The sequence below is a fragment of the Taurulus bubalis genome, assembly GCF_910589615.1.
Source record: "Taurulus bubalis genome assembly, chromosome: 21".
In the NCBI taxonomy this organism is placed as follows: Eukaryota; Metazoa; Chordata; class Actinopteri; order Perciformes; family Cottidae; genus Taurulus; species Taurulus bubalis.
In genome coordinates, this window is record NC_136609.1 from 11,055,916 (window position 1) to 11,068,193 (window position 12,278).

The following is a 12,278-nucleotide window of genomic DNA, read 5'->3' on the forward strand; positions in this document are numbered from 1 at the left end:
AGACGACCGGGCTTCGAGTCTCAGCTGACTTCTCGCTGAGTGGAAAATCTAATTACAAGAGCCAATATCACAAGTGTTCAAAGCAGCAGCTATCAGGTGACCTCCTCTCTAGAACCACACAAAATGGTAAATCAAATTCACATTATTCTCTCCGAAAGGTCAAGCTGAAATATTCAAACAGCTTGGTTTGTTCCACCAACTGTCCAAAACTCAAAGATGTTTAGTTCCTCGTTACAAACGACTACAAGAAAACCAGCAAGTTGTATTTTATGAAGCTGGAGATTGAGTTTGAGAAAAAATAATATTAAGAAATTGTGAAGACAAATGAGAACACATAGCAGTAATACATTTCCTCTCCCATAAAATAATAATTACAAGCAAAGGAGGAGGATAAATAAATATGAGGATAAAGTGGTACAATGTGCAGGATCACAAATGAATAACAAATAATGAAAATAATATAACAAAATGCTTTAATTCATAAATATATCAACAAATAGAAATGTTTCCACAATTTTCACAACCAGTTTAAATACAATGTGTATTATGAATAATCCCAAAAATATTAAATGAACAATTCATTTGGATGTTTTTTAACAAATCAACATCCTTGAGATTTTCAAAATAGCTCCAAAGTGTTAAAAATAAAAATAAGAAAGTAAAATAAAAAGAAGAAAACTAATTATAATACAAAAGAATACAACATAAATTATCAAATAGAGACATGCAAGCAACGCATTTCTTCTCCCATAAAATAATAACTACAAGCAAAGGAGGAGGAGGATAAATAGAAGGATAAAGTATAGGAAACATGTGCAGGATCACATAGTAATACAAATGTATGATAATAATATAACAAAATGCTTTAATTAATGAATATATCAACAAATAAACTAGTTTAAATACAATGTGTATCATGAATAATCATACACATATTAAATGAAAATTCATTTTGGATGTTTTTTAACAAATCAACATCCTTAAGATTTTCGATATAGCTCCAAAGTGTAAATAATAATAATAAAATAGAATGAAAATATTCACGGAAGAAAACAAATGATAATACAACAAAATACAACATAAATAATAAAATAGAGACATCAGGAATATAAATTAAGATGGCAAAAGGAGATTAAAATGCTGAATAGTATTTGCTAATCTTATAAATATACCTGTGTGTGTTTAGTAACGATAAAAACACACACGCGCGCACACACACACACTCCCACGCGCACACGTAATAAGTGTACATGTGTCAGTGGACTGCTCCGCCAATGAGAGGAGGGCACTTCCTTCACCATGCTAACGCTGACCTGCTATTTCCTCTCACTGGCCCCAGCGCTGCACCATTGCGATGCCACGGCTGCAGCATTAGCTCGCTAATTTCCCCCCATTTTCACAAACCCCTTAAGTGGGCGACCGCGACCCGTGGGCTGTTCCGTACTCTCCTTTTCTTTTCCTTTAACGCGCTGCAGCGGGAGCTAGTTTTTTCTTCCGCGACATGCCGAACATCGTGCTTTTTAGCGGGAGCTCGCACCACGACCTGTCCCAGAAAGTGGCCGATCGGCTCGGACTGGAGCTGGGGAAAGTGATCACGAAAAAATTCAGCAACCAGGAGACATGGCAAGTAGAGCAAAACATATAAAAAGTGGACTTTTAAAACCTCGTTTTTTCACTTTTCGACATTATCAGGAAACGAGGTTTTTTGTTGCTATAGCTACTACCCCATGTGGGTTCGGTTAGCTTAAGGCTAACAATAGTTTACTATTCAGCGGGCTGTAAAGTGCACACGTGACTAGCTAGCCACATGTAAACACACCATGTGCCGTCCTTTACCGGACAGCTTTCTCCGCTATCATTACACGTACTTATACAACGGAGGGGGTTTTAAACTCTCACCGTTAAAATAAAACCGGCTGCCATAAAATTACGCAACCTAGTATTTTGTTCGGTGCGTATGATGCTAGCTACGCTAACGGTCCGTGAGATGGGTGAGTAGAGGAGGCCAGGTTTTGAGTCTCTCCCCGAGCACCTTCTTCCGTCTCAACTATGTGAAGTAACTTTATTTAAATACGAGGAGCTGTTTGCTTAATGCACGCGTTACAACGTCAACTGTGAGCTAAAACATAGGGCTAGTTTTGAATTGGGAACAGATTGACACGGGTATACAGCAATTTACGTTACACCTTTTTTAGATGGAATCTAGCTAGCTGGAACAATGCCACCTGTTGATGTGATTAAAATGGATACAGTCGTTGGTACACCTGATTAAATACTAGTTTAGGCACCGTTGTTGTCCAATTTCTGCAGAAAAGAAGCAGATCAAGCCGGGGAAGAGAATGCAGGTCATTAAACATGGAGTTAACGTGAGGTTAGCTGGCTAACTACACACTAAAACATGTGGCTCACTGCAGTGATACGCATCTGACGGGGTGGAAGCAGAACTTTAACCATAACAGGTGTTGCATGTCAAATGTGGTTTCTGAACTGAGAGGATACCTTGCAGTTAAATAAGAATAAACTCATGTGTGTGTTGCTCTCATTACTGCCTGTATTGCTAGGGAAGTTAGCTGAAGTCACATGCACTTCATTTGTGCTCATTTCCAAAGCAGCCCAGCTCAACATGAGTTGAATTACTAACTGCACGCCTGCAGCTACCGCAGCTTAACATTAGCATAGCAAACTACCCTTTTACTACTGTTGCTGCCTGGCCTAGAACAGGCTGTTGAGGTCATGCAGCTTGTTTGAACCCTTCTGCAGGACGACCTTCTGGCTGCATGCTGGCCTGTTTGCTCTCTTAGTGGACCTGAACTCGCCACAACAACGCTTAAGCAGTGCAGCTTTAGACTTTGCATACATTAAAATGCACGTGTGGCTTTCTATCAATCTCGCCTGAGTGCATTTTATTCTTTTTGCATCGGTCAAAGGGAGCCACGCACTGCATTAGTGTGTTTTGTGGCTTAGTGAGCACGGCTGTCGGGGTTGGATTTAATTCCCTCTGGGGTCGCTCACAGATGCACTCATTGTATTGTAATGCACTCTGGATAAAAGCATCCACCAGACGGGATGCGTTGTTTTGTAATCTTTTCTTTTGAATTAAACCAAAAAGGTCTCTGTTAAAACCCGCCTTGTGTAGTTATCTTGACCCCTTTGCCTCCAAAGACTCTCTGTAGTTGATGTTTACACCCGCAACTCTAAAATCCAGGGAAAACTCTGATTAGCCGTACTCTGGGTTTGTCTCTTGGGAACACAGCTGTTTGGGCGACGGTCTGTGCAAAACAAAGATTAATTTCTCATTCTCACAGACTAGCAAGGAGGTGAGAACGATACGCTAATTACAGCTCCTCTCTCAGCGCCCACACCGGTTTTAGCAGGTGACGCGCGGAGGTCAAGGACCACTGCAGAGGGAGTGAATTCCTGGGAAGGACGTTTTGTTTGTTAGCTCAGGGACAATGTGCAAATAAAGACTTCATTGCCACTGCCTTGTTTGCCCTGGTGAAGGACAGTGATGCAGATGTATTGTAGATATCAAAAAATTGCATTAAAACATAGCAGGACTGTGACTAAAGCAGACGGTTGAAAGGAGAGAATCAAAAAGCAGTGGGAGTTGGTAATGTTTTCCAGATGTGGGTGATTTTTCGTTTTTTTCTCTCTGTATTTACGCCTTTTGCCACCTTTTGCATCCTGTTTTGTTCCTGTTGGGCCACTGAAGCTGCACTTTTAATTTCAGCATCTGTGCAGGATATGTTTTGGTCAAGGTGGTGGCTGTCCATCCTGAATTCCTCAAAATGTAGTTTGAACATTTTAATGCACCCCCAAAGCTCCAGAATGGAAAAATTAGCGAATGTTGGGGCAAAGTATTGATCCATAACACTCTCTTGGTTGCACAGAGAAAGTTAGCCTTGCTTGCTGATCAGGTTAGTGATGATTTGAAAACTGTCATCTTCTATTAAAGGAACAAAAAGGCTTTCGCAAGAAGTTTATATTTATAGTACAGTATCAGAAAGCATTATCGGTACCAAAACTCAAGATGGCACTATGTTGTAGATGGGGCTGAAACACTTTTCAATTGATCAATAAGTACAGACTCAAAATGTATTGCAGACTAATTTAATATTTTTTAGCTTTATAATCATAAATGCCAAATATTAGCTTGTTGCAGCTTCTTGTTGCCTTCACAGACACAACTATTAATTACAATACCAGATCAGTAAAATAATCTTTAGTTGTGTCAAAACGATCTCTTACTTGGCCACATTGTTAACTTTAGTTGTCTTAAACTTTGGCCTCTTACAAGCTCGCTGTAATACACGTTTAAACGATATGAGCGACAGATGAGATTTGCTTTGTACGTGCTGGCCTCTTAAAAACAGCCCATGTCTTGTGACCGCATAGACTGTACATGTCCAGTGATCACATGACTGAGGCCGGGGACGACGTGGTCATCCCCCCACAGAGGAATGTTTCACACACATGCTGTGGCTGGTTGACTATCTGGCAGTGCAGTTTTTACTTCCCTTAAGGGTTTTTTCCAAAGGGCCTCAGATGAGCCGAGGGTGTCGGCCCAAACTTGTTTCTTGACATTCGGTCGTCCATAACTTTATACGTGTGGTGAACAGACTTTATTAGAAAGTGTATTGCATTTAAATGTGCAGTGCTGAAGAATCAGTTTCAATGAAATGTGCCGTTTCCCAGCTCGCCTCAGCCTGAGCGCTTTGCTCTCCGGTCGAACCCTAAAGCTGTCACGTTTCTCTTTGTCGTTCACGCAGTGTGGAAATCGGGGAGAGCGTGCGCGGCGAGGACGTGTACATCGTGCAGAGCGGCTGTGGCGAAATCAACGACAACCTGATGGAGCTGCTCATCATGATCAACGCTTGTAAGATCGCCTCCTCGTCCCGCGTCACCGCCGTCATCCCCTGCTTCCCCTACGCCCGGCAGGACAAAAAGGACAAGGTAGACGCACAGACACGGCATCATCATCCTCCTCTTCATCACTACGAAACCAATGTCCTGTTTAATCCTCTCTATGATGCCCCTTCAAAAGACTTTATTGATTACATACATGCATAGGTCACACTTTACTTTGACCTCACCTGATTTAGCATTTATTAACATCTGACAAATGATTTACAACACTGTAATGATCTTTTGCTGGAAGCAGATAAAAGTGTTTATCAATGTTTCAACAACTATAACTCCTCCCATAAGTAGAGGCTACTGTATAAACGCATAAAACACATCTGTAGTAATGTATAATGTGTCCTCATAGATGTTATAACTACTGTACTTGAGGGATCAATTATGTCCTTCCAGCTGCTAACATTAGTTATAAAGCATTTAGTAACTGTTTATTTACTTCACTGTCTGCACCTTGAAAATAAATAATGAACTGCAGCGCTGCAGGTTACATGTGTTAATAGGAAAACTCACATTTACAGTGTAGTCAACGCACACTGTTGCTGCAGAGCACCGGTCTGCGGTTTTGAGGTTTGTGTGCTACTCTTGACAATATGAAATTGACACATCGGACGTTCCTGCAGGCTGAGAAACTGGTTCACACAACCTGCTTATCTTGTAAATCATTATCTGGTGTTGCCTCAGTTATTTATGCAACAACAACACGTCGGGTCCAAATGATGCAACAAGAGCTCCACTAGTCGGCACCTCCGTCTGCCCAAAGTCATTCAATACTTTATTTAATTTCAGTCACATTACGGTGGATCATGGGAGGGTCAGAGCCCTGGAAACACTTATTTACCACATCCATACTTTGATTTGAGTGGTATGCAGAAGGCTTCCTGCAGGACCAAGATTATTCCCTCAATAATTCCACTTCATATTTAATTATCCTGTCAATGTGAAGCATTTCAAACTATCAAAGCAACAAACAGGATTTTCTTTGAGACACTCGCAGCTCAGCCACCATCTCCAGGTAGTCGAGTGTTGTCAACAGGCCCTGAAGCCTGACGTGTGCATCTGCGCTGTGTTTGCTTTCCTTGAGTGAAAGCGCCTGTGGCGGCAGCGAGGCCGAGACGTTTACGCTGACGGGCCGTAAAGGTCTCAGGTGATGTCCTGACGAAACGTCTTTCAGTAAAACGGAGGCTGTGCCATTTTTTTATTTCACATCGAATTATTTTGATCGTCCTTATTTTTTTTTAAAGTTCCAACATTTCTTTTCTTACTTACTTACCTCAAGCGACCTTGTCTTGATGCTTGTCCCAGAGTCGAGCACCCATATCAGCCAAGCTGGTGGCAAACATGTTGTCTGTCGCCGGGGCCGACCACATCATCACCATGGACCTCCACGCGTCTCAGATCCAGGTCAGTACGCAGCCGTCTCTCAAACTACTGCAGGTTTCCATCTCATCACTGGTACGCATAGCTAAACCTACTAAAAGTTCATTTATATTAAGTATTTTGGTGAGATTTTGTTTCCAAAATGGAGATTTAGAGCCGTTTTTAAGTGCTAGCTTATGTTAGAGAGGCTTCAAAAGTGCCCCAAGAAACAGCATTGACAATACACTATTTTGGGGTCAGAAAAAGGACCTAATGAGGACCTATTAATGATGCAATCCGAAGACGTGCACATATTCCCGCCCTGACTTTTCACAATACTTTGTTCGTAACGGTTGTGTCTTTCTTTCAGGGGTTTTTCGACATCGCCGTAGACAACCTTTACGCAGAGCCCGCCGTGCTTCAATGGATACGGGAAAATATCCCAGAATGGAAAAACTGCATTATCGTGTCCCCGGATGCCGGCGGAGCAAAACGGTACGAATCTTGAGAGATTTCAGGATTACATTCTGAGCCTCTCTGGCGCTCACATGAGAAGACGCCTGCAGCACCTTGTTGTTGTGCAGACGTCCCTGTCGATAAATGCCTGGTTTGCACGTTTCCCCATCCTGCTCCAGCTCATTGCTTCCCCCAGCTCAAGTAGAGTCAACAAGCGGTCTTGTTTGACGAGCAGTGAAAGGTTTCGTCCGTGTCTAATGGGTCTTCCTTCGCGTCCCTCTGTCCAGCGTGACGTCCATCGCCGACCGCCTGAACGTGGACTTTGCTCTCATCCACAAAGAGAGGAAGAAGGCCAACGAAGTGGACCGCATGGTGCTGGTGGGTGACGTCAAGGACCGCGTGGCCATCCTGGTGGACGACATGGCCGACACCTGTGGAACCATCTGCCACGCCGCCGACAAGTCAGTGTCATTTCAATGTTTTGATGGAGTCTGAACAGTGAGAGGGACGCGGCGCTGTTGTGACGGGATCCTCCAAATTCACCGTTTTCAATTGGTGAATTTTAAACCTTTTATAAACGTCCGTTTCTCCTTCTAGGCTGATTGACGCTGGCGCGGTGAAGGTCTACGCCATCCTCACGCACGGCATCTTCTCCGGTCCAGCCATCTCGCGCATCAACAGCGCCCCGTTCGAGGCCGTGGTGGTGACCAACACCATCCCGCAGGAAGAGAAGATGAAGGCGTGCCCGAAAATACAGGTAAACACACACAGTCTCTGACCTTTTTAAATACGGGTTTGTTTCCAAGGCTGCACCGTCCACTTGAGGGCGTCGGACTATGTTTCTCTCTCCTTTTAGACGTCATGTTTACCTGAGACATGATAGGTTTGATTGGTTTCCTCCAGGTCATCGACATCTCCATGATCCTGGCGGAGGCGATCCGGAGAACCCACAACGGCGAGTCTGTGTCCTACCTCTTCAGCCACGTACCCTTGTAAAGAAAGAAGGCCTCCTCCGTCCCTCTCCTCCTGTTGGGCCGCTCGGCTGGCACTTTTTGCCACATATCCTCCAGAATAATGGCCTGATGGTTTTTTGCCACCCCCATGTGACTGTTTAAAGGTCACGCCCTCGCATTGTCTTTGACATTCTCACCCAGGAGACGGAGAGAAATATCATTTCATTCTCAGAAGACCAAGTTTCTATTTATGAGCATCTCTTCTCGCCGACCTTGGTCGCCCGAGGCCTGGCCTTCACTTTAACCAAAGGCTTCACTTTGTAAACATGTATTTGTACCTTATATTGAACTCACTTGAAATGAAGCATTCCACGACATCATGTGACTAGAAATATGTTGGCCCTTTCAGCTTCACAAAGTTATAATAATGGGTAAATTAAATAAGGTACCTTTCCCCGTCAGTGTTGCTTTAACAACTGCGACAAGTATTAAAGTAATATAGCCTAACCCTTTACTAGCTATATTGATTGTAATAGTTCATGCTTGGTCAGTTTAAAGTGCAAATGTGTTGATCTGACCAAACGGGAGTAAAATTAATGAATAACCTTTTAATTTCGTGAGCCTCAACAAGCTGCTGCCACCCAGTGGTGGCTCACCTGTATGACAACCCTCTTCTTATATTAATTATGCTATGAACTATAAGATTTAGAGACATCTTTCCAAACTCTCGACGGTCTGTTGTTGATAAAGTGTCTGATGCAAGGTGTCTGTGGGTGTGTCGCCCATGTTCCAAAAGGTCATGAAAACAAATTGAGCCCGAAGCTTCTTAAAGTGTCAAGATTTCAATTGTCATTACGGCTGTAATGGGTCACTTAATTCCAATGAGGCAGGTTTCACTGTTTGCCTGCAAGTGGATAAAGAAAAGTTGGTGAAAAGGCGTGGTTTAATTTTTTTTTTTTTTTATATGTAACACTTTGAGCTGTTTCTTTGACAATAAAGCTTTGACAATGGCTTGCTCGTCTTTATTTTCCTCGATCAGTTAATTTAAAGTGACATTACATTAATTTAGTATTTTGTTTCTTAAAAGATGAAGGACTTTTAATGCAACTCAATAGCGCCCCCATCTGGTAAGTTGTAAGAGTATTGCGTTAAATACAATTATAGTTTACCTTTGGTGTCCCTTGTGCTTTGATTAATCATTGTAGCTTCAGGGTAAACTAAAGAAATGAGAAGATGTGGCTGTAAGCTCTGGAAAACCTTTGATCTATGGAAAGATGTTGAAGTTATTCTGGAAATCACTGCACTTGAAACTTATTGTATTTGTTATACTTGTCCTTGAGTATTTGAATGTTACAAAATAGGTTACTTTTTACATGAACATTAGTTTTATTTAAATTGAGTAAAACTGGAGTTTGAATGAGGAGTTTTACTTGACGGTAATTACATAATTTTATTTGTTTTCGTTTTACTTGATTAAAGCATCTGAACGCTTCTTCCACTAATGAACCGTCTAACTCAATCAGAGGCTCAATATTGATGCTCGATGACCTCATGTACTAACTAAGAGACAATAGAGACGTCATCTTCTGAGGAAGCGATGCATGACGTGTGTGAAGCTCCAGCTGCCACCAGGGGGCGCGCCTTCCCCACCAGCGTGCAGGCAGAGCAGCTGCAGGCAGATGGAAGTAGAGAGGAGAAATAATGTGCCATTGATATCAATAAAGAGTCATTTTCACATCAAATACAGTAGAAATAACCGCACATTAAGTAAAACATCTACAGTGGTGCTACACAGAAGTGTCAGGGCGCCATGCTGCTGCAAAACAGTCAAAACACAAAAAGATGAGGAGGGGATTGCGCAGCTTTACGTGCTCAGAAACCCAATAAATCCATTTATTGACATGTCTTCCCTGAGGGAGATGATACGAGGCTCCTTTCAGGGCTTTTCTTCCTCTTCAGTGTTTGGTTTCAGCACGAGGAGGATGTCGGTCTCGCGCCTCTCCAGCAGGGGGACACGAGAGGATGCGAGCTGGTGATGTCAGATGTCATTAGCATATTTCTGACTATATCTGATGCTTGCGCAAAGACGCGCCACTACTGCTGCAACGCACTGACCAAGAGACATCCAGCCATCCGCCAACACTTCGGTAAGCCTCTTCCAACAAAGCCTTTCTATTGTTTGAGCTCCACCGCCGGCAGCTAGAAGAGTCTGATGCGGGACATGTGATGCAGAGATGCTGCTCCCAAATACATAACCAGGGACGAGATCATTATGAGGGGATGCAGCTCCTTTATTTGTATTTTGTTCTTTTGAAAAAGCTAATTAAAGGGTGTAATGAGGCGACAGGGCAAGGGCTTTATCTTTTTTTCAGAACACATTTACGCATATCGGCCGATTCCCTTTGTTGCCGTCTGCATGGTTCCGTTATTCAAGCGGTTCCCTCTTGATTCAGCCATAAACGTGTCTGCTGTTTTTTTTCTTCTGTTTTTTTTGGGAGGAGGGGGTATATTTTGAACCAACGGAGTTGAACTTGGATTTTAAGGCTGACGTGAACGTGCAAAAAGACAATCCGGGCGGTGGTTCCCTCGCATTGCAACCCAAAGGAAAAGCAACCTACGTGACAATGTTGCACAGCCTCCATGTGGACACTCCTCAATCAATATTTTACCGCTAGATTACTTCATTTATAACCCTCCTTTTCATAATCTTAAAATAATATTTGCACACAAGCCATGCGGCTCCCCCCTCCCGACCCCTCTCCTCTTTTTTTCCCTCGGCCATCGCAGTATGGGAACTCCTGTTGTTATGTAAATGTCGCGGTCTGAACCCTTGTGGACTGGCTTCATTGTCTGGAGCGTCGTGTTCCCCTCTGTGTGCGCCATCCCGGGCTGAGTGTCTGCTAACGGGACGCACGGGAGGCAGATCACTGGGTCCAGCCGCGGGCGAACAAAAGGAGGGGCGGACGCACAAAGTAGTGCGCGGTGTGAGTGCGCATGCAGTTGGAGTGAACAAACGGTTTATCGGCCACTGAGATTTAGGCAACGCCCTTAGACTGATAAAAAAAAAATAGTCAGGGTGAACCTCATGCTCCGGTGGGATCTACTTTTCTTTCTTTTTTTTTTACGGCATCATTGTTATTGTAAAAGCTCGGATGGTTATATTTTCATTTTGTGCCTTCTGTTAAAGTGGCTGCTCTCTCTCTGATGTTTCAGACTACCTGCAACAATGAGTGACAAGCCAGACATTTCAGAAGTGAGCAGCTTCGACAAGACCAAGCTGAAGAAGACAGAGACCCAAGAGAAGAACCCCCTGCCTACGCAAGAAGGTACGATTCTAATTCCTGCGTGTGTGTGTGTGTGTGTGTGTGTGTGTGTGTGTGTGTGTGACTTTCTGTGCTTTTGACTGACTCTAGTGTGTAAAAGTAGAGCTTGAATCTCACGCCTCCTTCCCTCTCTTCTCTTCCACAGCCATCGAACAGGAGAAGGCTGCAACTGCGTGATGCCCCTCCCTCCCGTCATGCACTGTACACCCCCTCTTCCTCCTCCTCCTCCTCCTCCCGCATTGCCTTGTTTTCAGCCACTTCTTCTAGATGTATAACTTTGTAACCGAAAGTATGAAACGACAACAATAACCGAGCTGCACAGCCCCGTGGACGGGTGACGCTTTCGCCCCCGGGTGCGGCCGGGCCTCGTCCCCTCAGCGGAGTCCAACCACCTAAAGGATGGGCAGGATTTGTGTGAGGAAGAGGAGGGGAGCACCACCTGACCAGGGGGACGGGGCGTGGCCCCCAGGAAGCTCACCGGCGTCTCACACACATCACCATGTTACCCAACATCCTGTGCGGCTGCTTTCGCCCCCCAGCTGAGGCGTCATCAAGCTTTTTTTTGTTATTATTGTTTCTTCGTCTTCTAATTTTCGGAAAATGCACAACTTTGTTTGTACGCTGACCAAAATGTAAATGCCCCCCAACCCCCCAAAAATTCAAACTGTTTTCTGTCACGATGTTTTTATTTTATTTTCTATGTTCACGAGGATAACAATGCGACGGATTCCATGTAGATCTGGGAGGCGCTCAAATGGGACCTCACTTACGGTTTCATTTTAACGCCCTTTTTTTTGTTTGCCAGAGCGATTCAAGATGGCTTCTGTGTTGCAATCTGTCTCTGAATCGTCTCAAAGGAGGAAATGGGGGGAAAACAGAAATATACCGGCAATTGATTCCATTTGTTCGCTTTCAACAGTAGATCCGAATTCTCAAAAGCTCCAGCAGTCATGTTACTCTGCCACAAACCATTACCAGAAATGGGAAAACCGTGAAATGTTGTAATAAAAAAGAATTTGTTACTAAAGAATTGAGTGCTTCTTCTGGCGTCCTCACACATGTATCCACGCCCATGCACAGCTTGTTAGAAGTGCAGTTTCACATTTGCAAAACGTAATACAGCCAAACTGCTCGTCTTAGCTTTAACCCACATTTCACACCAACTTACACTCTTCAGATGCCAAACATCCTTTAGCATTACTTAAGGGATGAGGCTGTGCACTATTAAAAGGCTTAAATGTCTCAAGCCCTGCAGGGATTTACCAGCACA

At 43.6% G+C, this 12,278-nt stretch overlaps 2 protein-coding genes across 2 annotated transcripts; both read left to right on the forward strand.

The window, feature by feature from the left end:
• Nucleotides 1–1,470: 1,470 nt before the first annotated feature.
• Nucleotides 1,471–8,695, forward strand: LOC306753075 (ribose-phosphate pyrophosphokinase 2). The gene is made up of 7 exons (XM_079236909.1): nucleotides 1,471–1,623; nucleotides 4,770–4,953; nucleotides 6,223–6,321; nucleotides 6,647–6,771; nucleotides 7,020–7,193; nucleotides 7,330–7,489; nucleotides 7,636–8,695. The coding sequence occupies exons 1-7, from the start codon at nucleotides 1,502–1,504 to the stop codon at nucleotides 7,726–7,728; spliced, it is 957 nt and encodes a 318-aa protein (XP_079093035.1). The 5' UTR covers nucleotides 1,471–1,501; the 3' UTR covers nucleotides 7,729–8,695.
• Nucleotides 8,696–9,741: 1,046 nt separating this feature from the next.
• On the forward strand, nucleotides 9,742–12,038 carry LOC306752798 (thymosin beta-12). The gene is made up of 3 exons (XM_079236604.1): nucleotides 9,742–9,832; nucleotides 10,899–11,011; nucleotides 11,154–12,038. Exons 2-3 carry the CDS (start codon nucleotides 10,912–10,914, stop codon nucleotides 11,183–11,185), a joined length of 132 nt encoding a protein of 43 aa, XP_079092730.1. The 5' UTR covers nucleotides 9,742–9,832; nucleotides 10,899–10,911; the 3' UTR covers nucleotides 11,186–12,038.
• Nucleotides 12,039–12,278: the final 240 nt, after the last annotated feature.